The sequence below is a fragment of the Gavialis gangeticus genome, unplaced genomic scaffold (assembly GCF_001723915.1).
Source record: "Gavialis gangeticus isolate Ggan-Ray unplaced genomic scaffold, GavGan_comp1, whole genome shotgun sequence".
NCBI classification, from domain to species: domain Eukaryota; kingdom Metazoa; phylum Chordata; order Crocodylia; family Gavialidae; genus Gavialis; species Gavialis gangeticus.
Window position 1 is genome coordinate 45,012,998 of NW_017729033.1, and position 13,057 is coordinate 45,026,054.

The 13,057-nt window shown below is 42.8% G+C and overlaps 1 protein-coding gene across 1 annotated transcript in view; it reads right to left on the minus strand.

The window, feature by feature from the left end:
* The window catches only part of CCDC149 (coiled-coil domain containing 149), a 131,395-nt gene that overhangs the window by 107,026 nt on the left and 11,312 nt on the right, over window positions 1–13,057 (minus strand). The window contains exons 2-3 of the mRNA XM_019526261.1: window positions 11,318–11,479; window positions 10,774–10,812 (exon numbers count right to left, since the gene is read on the minus strand). Of these exons, the coding sequence (XP_019381806.1) occupies window positions 10,774–10,812; window positions 11,318–11,377 (99 nt within the window). The 5' untranslated portion in view covers window positions 11,378–11,479. The remainder of the gene's footprint in view (window positions 1–10,773; window positions 10,813–11,317; window positions 11,480–13,057) is intronic.

The following is a 13,057-nucleotide window of genomic DNA, read 5'->3' on the forward strand; positions in this document are numbered from 1 at the left end:
ATGGACTCGATGATCCTCCGGCATCCCTTCCAGCCCAAATGTCTATGAAATCTATGAAATGTTAATATTCACAATCTGAGCAGAGAAGGTCCAGACCTAAGAACACATCCAGACCTAAAAAAATCCTCCACATCCATTTCCTGCCAATCCTGACCAAAACATTTGTTATCACTATATACAGAGATTCCGCTTGGGGCTGGGAAGGAAAAAGTGGAGGACTTGGAGTGCAGCATGAGAGGTTTCTGTTACGTATCAGGAGTAAGGGAATATGAATCAGAGATGAAGCCAAGGAGTGAGCATCATGCAGAGTGTAAGCAGAGACATGAAACGCACACAAAAAGAATTACAGAAAAGTACTCTAAATTTTAGGGTGGGAGGGAGATGAATGGTGGAAAAGGGCTTGGCCTTAAGCATGCATAATCACCTGAAGTCACTAGTAAAAAAGTTACAAGTTAAAATATAGGACAGTGAATGATGTCAGGCAGCAGTGGTTTTTTTATTCATTACTGACCAAAGCAGAATTTGAACCAAATGACAATGAGAAGAAAAGATGCTACAGCCAAGTAGCAATCCCTGGAACATTCCACTCTCCTTGAATTTGATACCTTTAACAGTTTCTCAAAATCTAGCCACACAGAAAAATGTTATTTTCGTTCAGACTACTGTAAAAATGATAGATAGTAGCACAGCCTTTAATGTACCTCTCAATTCTCTGGCACATAAATCTTATGTGACACTCAAGAAATCCTCCTACCTTTAGACACTGCTTGAAAAGATGGTGGGTTATCTTTTTTTGGGTGGGGGGAGGTACAGCAGAGAAGAAGGAAAAAGAGGGAAAGCAGGGGCTGTAAGTGGAGGAAAGGAGGAGGGAGACAACAATGTGGGAAGGAAAGGAAAGATCTAAAAATACCTTTAATGACTAGAAACAAAAGTGTGTAAATGAAACCCTTTTCTGTGTTAAAACCTTACATCGGGGTGCTCAACCTGCTATACGGTTGTTCATCCCCCTCCACAGAGCCGGATGGAGCCATTGCATCTGGCCCATGGTGCTCCCTGTGGGTCAGGAAGTTTGACAGCAGGGGAGCAGTGACCATTAATATGGCCACCCTCCCTGCTTCCAAATCCCCAAACCCTATGTGGTTGCAAGCCCGTCCCTGAAGGGCCAGGCCACACCTTCCTCGCTTCTGGATTGGGGCTGGACTATGCCCCCTCTTCTCCCAGCAGGACCAGGCCATGCCCCATGCCGCATAGGGCTTGGCCATATCCCCTTCCCTCCCGCTGGGGCTGGACCATGCTCCATTCCCATCCTGGGACTGGGTTGGGAACTAGCCATACCCTCCCTTTCCCTCCACAGGGCTGGGCCATGCCCCACTCCCTCCCTGTAGGGCCAGGTTAAAATCTGAGCCCCTCCCTCACAGGGCCAGGTCCATCCCCATCTCCATGGGCTGGGACAAGCTCCTTTCCCCTGTGGGGCTGTTGGAGCTGGCCTGCCCCTTGTTCACCTCCACACAGCCAGATGGTGCCCACTGTGACCGACTGGGCACCTGACTTAGGAATGCTGGCTGGATCTGGCTTGTGGATGAACCAGGCACTGCCAATCTGGCCCACTGGACAAAAAAGGTTGAGCACCACTGCCTTACATGTTTTCTGTTTCTTATAGCCACACCTTCAACAAACACATACCACCAGACTAGGAGAAAAACAGGAAAAAAATTGATGGAACACCTAGCACACTTGGGGAGTGTGATTGATAGCAAATTTAATTGCAGTTTCTCCTTCAATGCTTTTGTATGATGATGATGGCTGAGTTAATACAGTAAAACCTGCTTTGCTTACCAACATCCCCCATTTGCTGCAAGCTACAAAAATTGATGACCTCTGCTAGCACTACTATTTTCTTATTATGGAAACTAAGCTTAATGTGTTTTTTAGTATGTGATAGAAACCACCCACTGTCTTTCTCCAGAATTCTTCTGAAACTACCATGACCTGGACGTATCAAACAAATACACCTACCAGATGTCACGTGGGGGAGGGGGGGGGTGGAAGGGAAGGCAGATGGGGGTGGCAGAAAAAAAAAAAGCAGGCTTCTAATAATCAGCGGAGGTTAAAAACAAGGCTGTGGTCTCAAGGCAGGAGGATCTAAGCTCTTGAAAATACATCAGCCAAAACCTGACAATGTTTAGCAAAATGAAATGAGACAAAAAAGGCTTGCTTACTTTGACACCCCTATGGATAACTTTCAATACTGCAATTCCGGAATGCAGGCTGGGATTTTTTTTGTAGCTAGAGAGCTGATTAATGATGGATTATGGACTTTTTTTCCTACTAAGCTCTTCATGGCAATAAATATAAAAATCAAAGAACAATACTATAGATAGATGTAGAGACATTTTTTTGCTTATCAAGCAAGAAATCTTTTACATGTCAGCTCTAGTCACGTACAGAGCAGCATTATATGTTACCAACCAAATCTGTCCTGCCTGGTGACAGCTGACAAGAGAAACACAGGTAGGCAGCAGCTGTAGCCTCCTTTAAGATGCCACTTTTTTTAACCCACGAGCTTGTTCTTAGCATCTCACTTGCACCCCAAATAAGAAATGAGGACTTCAGCATCACCATCAGGAAAGGTGAAAACAATCTGGCAGGAATACTGCTCAAACAGAGCATTCAATGGTCCCCATATACCTATCATACAGTGCACACTATATCAGGTATTTTTTACTAGTACTCTGACTTAGCTAAAGGCAGAATAAATCATTTCTGTTTAAAAGCATTGACATTGGCCCAGAGAAAATCCTCTCATTTGATTGCTTCATAGGAGTCACTGCAATTGTTTTCAGATTTTGAGATAGGCAATTTTGCCTTAAGCACAACATGAAAAAGCAAACACAATCCCCATAGCATTCTTAGTATGACGACTAATTAACATCAGTTTGTTTTTCCCAGGAGATTCAAATTTACTCTTTGGGAAGGGTTCTCTCAATGCCAGCAAAATAAAATGTTGAAAGTGAAGGAGAGAAAACGTGGTGAATGGCAGGATCTGAAACAAGCCCCTATATTTTAAAGCTGCTATTAACATGACTGTTAGGCTCAACTTTCCACCTTTTATTAATACACATTTTCCTTTTATCCTGCATCTTTTTAAGTGCCATTCTACAGAACAAGACTTACTACAGTGCTAAAAATGTCAGCTCTTTGCTCACAACACGACTGACATACCACCTCTCTGTCCCACTGAAGATCTACAGGAACCAAAGTCTCTGCACTCTGTTGCCTGCAGTCTTCTAGCAGGTGCCCTTGGAAATCTGCAAAAAGAATGCCCTCTGATGCATTCCAAGGACAAATCATCTTGCTGTTTTCCACCTACCCACTTGCACTAAGTCAGCCATACATCTACAAGCCAGAACAAAGCTGCTAGGTCTGCTTTGGCAGAGAAGTAGTGCTTTTTATCTTCATACCAACCCCCTTAAAAGAGTGGAGGGAAATCACATTAATCAATCTTCGCAACATCCCTGTGAGGTAGATAAGGAATTAGTGCTTACCTGTTAGTGCCACTTCTCTGAAGATGTTATTTTGCAGATTTTCACTCATAAGTCTTAGCTTTTTAAGCAAAACACCAACAAAACTTATGATTCTAACAAGGCATTGCAGTACCACTAATCAGTGTTTGACTAATTCACTATGGTTAGAAAGGGCCATAAGGCATACCTGGATAGAATCTGTTTTTAAGCTGAATTCTGAAAAGTGAATATATCAGTCAAGCAACTAAAATATTAAATAAAGGAGTTGCACAGATCTTAGACCACACTACATGCTTTTTCTACTTAGGAATATAAGGCTTTTCTGATAGCCAATTGAATATGGTCATTTCCTCACAGATACCATACTGAATTTCTGTACTATCAAGTTGTCAGAAGAAAGCCTCATAGTCAATACAAAACAGGGTGCCCTGATGTTAATAAAGATCTGATACCAGAGTTTCAGACTGATGGGACTGGCCTTGAGAATTTCAACAGTTAAGGACCATGTCTATTCAGGGTCAGTTTGAAGCTACCAGGACAAATGTTGTGTGTCTATTTAGCTTCCCTTCATCTTTTCTACAAGAACAAGGGATGCAAATGCATATGATACTATATCCCCAGTGGATAGAGGAGTTGTTTGGAACTGCAGAAAGCCATTAATTCAGCTGAGCACATCTACCAGGGTTCCTAGGTATTGCCATTACTTGCTTGGAACTAGGTGATAGTTTAAGCTGTTTGAAGTCACAAGGGTTCACAAATCATGATAAATACTCCACTAGCAACATGGATGGATTTCCTATCCTGCTACTCCATCAAGATGTCCTTGACTGGCAAAACAGATGAGAGTAACATGAGTAACTTCAACTTAGACATGTAAGCTGCAATCTCCAGAAATTATTTTGTGAAAACAAAAAGCCAAATACGAGTCAATAGATACAGCACAAAATTAATCCAGTTTCTCTAAAAGGTATTCAAATATATTCACGATTCAACAGGTAAAGGAATTTCACTAGTCGAAGGAGCTAAGACTCAGAAGCATGAATCATAAACTTGCGGTACTTCTAGAGAAGTAATTTACTGGGGAAGCTGTGGTAGAGCAAGGATTTCCTAGTGCCTCATTGAGGGTGTTTAACAGACCAACATTCATTCCTTAAAGATACTGCACATTCGATTTGGGAGGGCTCTATTGACTGCAGCTCGTACTAAATCTAATGTGATGCATGTATGCACAAAACATGTAACAGGTAGGATTCTAGTCATGACTGCATCATGATGTGCCTGTGGACGTGTTCAAGGCAGGAAGTTTTATCACACAAACACATGCACACATGTATTTTATTTACAACTTCTTACAGTTCCACTCAGATAGATACTACGCTTGCATTAGCATACTCGTTTTTGTTGCTCAATGAGTGGAACAAACCTGTGTGTGCGTGCACGCATGCACGCGCACACACACACACACACAACTGACTACAGAGTCTAAAAAATGATTTTCTCACTGCCATAAAAGAGTAAGGTATCTATCAGATATTGCACCTTATCAATACTTGCACTGGCTAAGAATTTAATCTAATTTTGATTCCTAAAAACAACCCAAAGCAAAAACAACCAAACCAAAACAACTCCCCCTCTTTAAGCACAAATATTAACTTATGCCCTGATCTTGCAAATGTCTGTGCATGTAACTTTACTCATGGGCTATAGTCCCTTTCACTCGATATGAAAAGTCTCATTAAGGATAAATTAAACAAGCGTTTGCAGAGCATGGTCCCTGCCACAGTAATTTTTCCATCCACATATTTTATTTCAAGGAAGATGGTATTCTAAAGATGTCCATAAAATCAGATTTGCATTACAAACGTTTACACATAAAAGGTCAACAAATGGACTGGTCTACAACTTCAACCACAGGAATTTTACCACCCCTCTCAAAAAATATTGAAAATGTAGAGAAGATTAGAAAAAACGAGAACAGGTCAAGGAAGAAATCCCACTGCCTCTCTAACACCACTCTTCAATACGTCAACACCTAAGGGAAATTTCTAAATCTAAACTAGCAAATGCAGATCCATGCCACGCAATTGAACCTCTGCATTATACAACGTGTACTTTAGAGGCACCAGATACAGGTAATGGCTAAGTAGCAAGAGCTGCGTTCAAACATTCTCTTTAAATGGGGCAACCACCCATACCTGCTGTTTTCACCCTTGACTGTATGGGGCAATTCAATGTGAAGCTTTATACAGCATTAGCACTGTTCTTTTAGGACAGCAGTAGCCAACTTTTATCAGAGATATGATACAAGATATGATTAACCCACTCCCTTTCCCAAGTGCCATTTCAATCCCCTGCCAAATCTGCTGCTCTGCTTTCTCCCCTGCCCTATCTCCCTTCTGCTTCCTGCCTTGTGCTGCCAGCCCAATCTGCTCTCTACTTCCTGCTCTAGTTGCTACTGTGCCATCTGTCCCACCACTGATCTGTTGAATGCCACCCACGAAGGCAGACTTTGCCACTTGTGGCACACATGCCATAGGTTGACCACCCCCTGCTTTAGGAATGGGTTTGAGTCAATTGTCGTAGGCCCTGCAATACTCATTGTAAAGGGGAACTGCTATACTCCCCAAACATATTAAGAGATAGCTGGGAACATGGATTCTCCACAGCTACATTCTGACTAGCTGTCTGCCATTAATGGCATACTGTTACACACTAGCTTCTAACAGTAAACTGCTGGGCCTTCAACACAAATACAAAAACACTCTGCATCATTCTGATATATGAGGCTGAAGAGGAACAGCTGATTGGAATGAGCTCCTGATGGGAATGAGCTAACAAAGGGATGAGGGAAATAAAGATAACAGCTTTACCCTAAGGTACCAGGCAGCCATTTCAGAATCAGTCTGAGGATCTTTGGGCCCCTCTAGATGTTCAGGTAAAGGTCTGATAGGATCTGATATGCAATCCACACATGCTTCCTGCCACACCACATGTGCATGGCATGAGGCATGACTGGGATCAAGAATCAGATCCTATCGCACCTTACTGCTGGTGCAGGGGCAGCCTGGAATTGCGATACAACAAAATGCAATCCCAGACTCCCCTCTGCACAGGCTCCCACTGCAGCAAGCCCTGAAGCTGAGGAGGCTCGCAGAGGGGTTAGTGTGTGGAACACTGACCCTAGCTAGAAGCCTCATCAGCAAATGAGGCTTCCAGCCAGGGCATCAATGGAACACTGGCCCCACTGCGAGGCTCATCAGATGTGGGTGGTGCACCTCTGTGGCTGGGAGCCCCTCAGTTGATGAGGCTTGAAGCCATAGGGGAGCACTTGGCCACATATTCAATTAATGGTGTGATAAGAAGAGCCACATAATTATTCCACACATTCTGTTGAATTCCACAACTGTCACAGACAGCTGACTGTGGCAGAAAGAGATCCTGGAGTCATTATTGAGTCCAACATGAACATGGGCCGACAATGCGAGAACATGGTCAGTAAGGCTAACTGTACCTTGTCCTGCATCCACAGATGCATCACAAGCAGGGCCAAGGAGGTGATCCTCCCCCTTTATTTGACACTGATCAGGCCGCAGCTGGAGTACTGCATCCAGTTCTAGGCACCGCACTTCAGGAGGGATGTGGACAGCATTGAGAGGGTCCAAAGCAGGGCCACTCATATGATCCGGGGACAGCAGGGCAGATCCTATGAGGAGAGGCTACAGGACCTTAACCTGTTCAGCCTTCGCAAGAGAAGGCTGAGGGGGGACCTGGTGCCCGTCTATAAACTTACTAGGGGGGACCAGCGGGGTTTGGGAGAGACCTTGTTCCCCCAAGAGCCTCCCGGAATAAAAAGGAATAACGGCCATAAGTCACTAGAGAGTAGGTTTAGACTAGACATCCGAAGGCATTACTTCAGAGTCAGGGCAGCTAGGATCTGGAACTAACTTCCAAGGGAAGTGGTGATGGCTCCTACCCTGGGGGTCTTTAAGAGGAGGCTCGACGTTTACTTGGCTGGGGTCATTTGAGCCCAGTTTTCCCTCCCGCCCAGGGTAGGGGGTCAGACTAGAAGATCTACAAGGTCCCTTCCGACCCTACATCTATGAATTTATGAAACTGTGGCTTATGCTTGTTTTATCATGCCATTAATTGACTGAACGCATAGCTACGTCACAACTTAAGGCATGATTAACTGATTAATCATGCTTTAAGTGTAATGTGTAGACAGGGCCCTTCAGTCACTTTTAACTTACTTTCTGGTGTAAAAGTTGTACGGAGAGCAATTTCTCAGTATTTCAAATTTTGGGTCCATTCAGAAGGTAATTTGTATATGAGTCAAGCTGAGCTCAATGCAGGGTCAGGGTCTTCATGTTTATAAACAAAAAAAGGAAGCTGAAATTGGTTTGGCCACAAACTGAGTGAAAAACCAGCCAGAAATGGGAAGAGCACAAAAAGACTGGGGACTTCTTTTTTTCCTGTGCATCACAGAAAACACTGGACCATAAATATATTTACAATAGCAGTGGAAAGATACTAATAACTTATTTATTATTTTTTATCCTTTCATAAAGAATTAATTCCCATAATAAAAGCATAAAACTGATCTTTGGAACGGTCCTTTTAAACTCCACCAGGGTGTTTAAGTGCGTACCTTCTTATGCTACAGGCACAATTCTTGGGAGACTGTTGGCATAAAGAATGTAGTAACAGATGATTAAAGCATAACCTCAAGTGTCATATATCCCTTGGGGAGCAACTTATAAGAAAGCCCCTTTAAGTGTAGGTAAGAGTGTACTTCTATCATTTATTGTAGACAAGTGTTAAGATAGTGTGTGGGTTTGTCACAAAAGTCTTCTCACTAGATCATTCTGTTGACTGTTAAGCATTTGTAAGAGTTGGAACAGTCTTACCTAACTGTCATAGATTGCAAATGCAGACTCAAGCTGCCTTGTATTGAGGCCCACTTATAATATGCATTTTCTAGCAGAAAGCCACCTAAGTGTATCCACAACCAGGCCAACTTGCAGGCACAGTGATATTATTCTGGGAGGATATATACATGGACTGTACGTTGTGCATCCTTATTTTAGGGACTAAGCCAGAGTTGTTGGGGTGAGGGATATTTGTGTATATGTTCAACTGCATCACTTCCCTCATAATCTCAGCTATTTCTCATGCATGACTTTTCAGAGAACACTCTTCGATTATACCAGCAGCAGAACACAAGTCTACATGGGCTTGTTCCATGTTCAGATAAACAAAAGTTGCCTAAAAGTCAACAGTTCAGTATAACCTGTGCTGGGGGTTGATGCTACTTTTTTTCTTTTTAATGACTGAATTCAACATCAGTGAATTATATTAGCATCCTTACAGTGCCTGAAGAAGCAACTGTGGTCTTATGCCATGGCCAATTTTAATTACAAGGCTTTGAAACCCACATTCTAGCAAAATGACAAGAACCAAGTGCCAGCCAAGTGCCAGCCTGGGAAGGACAGCAGAGTGAAAGCTCTAATCCGTTAAGTGTGTGCAAAGCACCCAAGTTCACTGAATAGTCCTCAACTCCCAAGACACACGCCTGTGGTTGGAGGGCCTCTTTGCACTTTGATACACTACTGATTAGTTTCCACAGGAAAGGACAAAGCCCCAACCTGTGAAAAGGCCATTCAGGGACCTATGGAAAGTCATTCAAATAACCATGGCAACGGTAGAAGGTATAATACAATGCTCCCCTCCTCATATTTCTGCATATAGAGAGATAATAATTGTAGGGGTACAATTCTCCCTTCTGGCTAAGCATCCAAATACCCACTGTCACAGTCCCCTTCTCCCAGAAAAGCACAATTCCCGCAGTAATTGTTATATTAGATGTGGTACCTCCAAATCATGCATATCACCCTCTACTGCATTGCAGAGTCCACTGCTGTGGTCATAGGATAGGTCAGGGCTTTAGTTTCTGGATCTCAGCTATACCTTCAGCATGGCTGTAGTAGTACCCTGGCTTGCCCCTTGGGCCTATGTCCTAGCCCTGTATTCAGACTGTATTGAGTTCTGAAGGGATCAGACCCAACATCACACCAAAGTGCAGCCTTCTGCTAGCATCATCCCTAGCCCCAAACCAAAGAGTTGACTAGTCAACTCCTATACCCCTTTAGGCACTATTAACTTCCTACTTCCTCCTCCAAAGAGGAAGTGTGAGATTTCCTCCCAGTTCTCTACACAAACAGGTCTCCAGGATAAAGAAGCCAGCTTCCCTTTAGGCCTGACACCTAAGCAAGGTTAATGGAGGGGAGAGAATACAGACCAGGTCCTTCTTCACCACTGACATAACACTTGTGGAGCTGCTGTTCCCATAGTAGTAGAATCTGACAGTACCAAACATTCAGCAGAATAAAGGCTGGCACTGGGGCCAGATTCTATTACCCTTTACATAGCCATACAGCTGCTACTCAGCTGTATAAGTGGCATTTTTAGCACTTAGGCACAGACTGTGATTCTATTACTCCTGCTAGACTTGGTAGGGAATTCACCCAAGAAGCAGGAGACACAGGTTCTAGGTCAGGAGTTTGAACCTGACTTGCTCTGATTTCCTAGTGCAGTTCTCTAACTACTTAACCATATGTTAGACAATAAACTACTAAGAGGCTGGGAGTGTGACATGAGTAGCCCCTAAGTGCTAGAAAAAACAAAAGGCAAATAAAAAAAATCCATATTTTAGGGATTGACTTTAAAAATAAAAACCAAGATTTTTTTAAGTAAAAAAAACCCATATTTGGAGGGGGGGGAGAGGGCTGACTTGCTTTTTGGGGGATATGGCTTAAGAATTTCATTACCTGGAATTTACATGCTAAATTAAATTCTGAGAAGGCACAGAGCTTCATATATAGGTAAGGCTCAAAAAGGAACAGACGGTTAAACAGATACCAAGGCCACAGTGCTTTTCTGCGCACCTAGATTAGGTTCCTAATACAAAAACAACAAACAACAAAAAAGTAATCCCAGATCTACATACCTGCTGATTTCAGTTTTGGGCATAAATGAAAAAAAGTCAGAACCATTTTCATTTTCTGTGCTCAGAAAACAAAATGAGTCACTACTTAAAGACTGTATGATCTTTCAAGGAACTGAAATGCCTGCTTTAAAATATTTCTTTTTATTGGCTTCTCTGATGTAACTGAGGGAATTCTTGCAATTTTTTCCACAAAACGTGTCTGTGAAATACGCACATAAATGAAAAGAAAGATAATAAGCCTACCTGTTTCCTCTTTTCAGGGGGAAGAGATGGATCCCCATCCTATAAAGAGAGAGACTCGTTTTACTGTCAACTTTTTCTGAAACCAGTAACAAAATTATATTAGTTGCTAAACCTTTTACATATATAAAACATTTTCAATCCAACTTTTAAAATTGGTTCCCTGTCAAAGATTTTAACACAGATTTATTTACCTACATTGCTAAAAATAGCAAGACATTGTACAAGGGTGCTACATTGTTTTCCATAAGGGTACAATAGTTACTGTCGCATAACAATACTGCGGTTAAATTTTAAATTGAAGTATGACATACTAATCTCCTCAGGCCAGAAACTGTCTTTTTGTTTGTGCATTATATAACAACAACTGCATCATCAGTTAACTAATGAATAATAATGGAATCATGATCATACATCTAGAAATATTATTCCAAACCAGGAACTAATAATTTATACAGCAAGCATTGCATTCATAAAAGGAGCGTGCTCTTTGCAAATCTAGGTTTAATTCTTGACCAAGTTATAGAATGTTTATAAAACAACGTACAATCAGCTCTCGGTACTTCTTCTTCAGCGATTGATGTCGTTCTCGCAACTGATTGGCCATAAGCTTGTACTGGTCTCTTTCCTGTTGACATGTGTCCAGCTCTTTGGAAAGGATTAACAAAGCTTCCTTTTTGCTTTCAAGCTTCCTTTTACACACCAGATACTAAAGGGGTGAAAAAAAGAAGGTTACTGTACAAGCTGCTTACAAGCAGTGCTGGACTGAACAGCCATTTGTCATCTATTCAAAAACAGGATTTTAAGAGTAGTTGTTTTGGGATCAAAAGTTTGCCTTCGTGAGCATCTTTCCAAGAGAAAACTGAAGCCTTTAGTATGCTTGGATTACTGGGAAGACAGAGAATCCTAGGATTCTCTTAGGGCCAGATTCTCTCCTGTTATTTAGGAAAAGAAGTCCCAATAGTTTAAAATTGTAGTTTGAAATCTCTGGTCATTTCCACCCCCATCCCTTCCATAAAAAAGTCCAGTAAAATCCCCAGTACCTTGGGGAACAACTGTAAGAAAGAAGCTTTGACAGAGGCCCTTTGCTTCTTCATTAACCCCATGTTCCCTGGGAACCATGCCTGGTATGTAACCATGTTATCAGCAGCTCCCCCAGCTTCAACAATATATACCTTAAAAACCACCCTGAGTCAAAGAAAGGAAAAGAATGGTATGCACCATAAGCATAAGACCCTAGACCTATTTCTGATTCAATCTAGTCTGGTACATTCATGAAAGCTCACTGTAAATAAAAACAAATCTTTTATAGTCAGGGATAACAATCAAAGCTTCCCTAGCAAGTCAGCAAGACAGGGGACAAAATAAAAGTTTTGCCAAGTCACTCAGCAACTTGAAGCAAAAATATCACAAGGGGCTTACACAGGATATGAAAAGAAAAGTACATAAGTGCCAGATGTGGCAGTCCTTTCCTGAACTCCTGCTATGCCATTCTTCCTTGCTTGGAAAGCCAAGGAGCATAAAAATACAGTGATGTACAGAAAAAACTCAAGCTGACCCAGTTACCTGAAGCAAGATAACAGTGCATTAGACATGGCACTCAACAAATGCCAACACAACCAGCTTTCCTGTAGGGTTAATCAGCCTGAACAGAGCACCATGGTCACTTGTACACATGACAGAGGTTTAGTTCCCCAAATTGAAACAGTGGGTTTTTAATTGCAATAATTAAAAACCCACTGTTTCAATTTTGGGGCTTCCATCATTGTTAGTGAGGAATCCAATCCTACGTGTTTTGGAGGAGGGGTTTGCGGAGCCTGCCCGTGTCTCCCCTGGGACAACCTGGGTGGGCTGCTAGTAGACAGGTGGTGCCTGGGGGGCACCACCATCATGGAGGGACGGTCTGGGTGCCCCACAGCTCAGAGCCCGCTGGCAGCATTCCCCATGGCCATGAGATAGGCAGGGAGGAAAAAAAAAGGATCAGGCCCCTCCCCACCAATGAAGCCTGCATAGGGAAGAGTTGGATCTGGCAGGTGCAGCCTGCAAGCTGGGGCAGCACCCATGCAGCTAGCACCCCACCTGGCCAGTCCCAGGTGGCACCGCCACTGCTACAGAGGGAAGGACCAGGCCCCCACTACAGCTCAGAGGCTACATGGCCCAGCAGCAGCTAGCATGGGCAGGCTCAGCTGAAAACAAAAGAGAAACAAAAACCAAAAAAAAGCAGGAAGGTACCTGATCCTTTTTTTTTTTCCCTCTTCACAGAACCTGCCTGCCTCTCTGGTGCCTG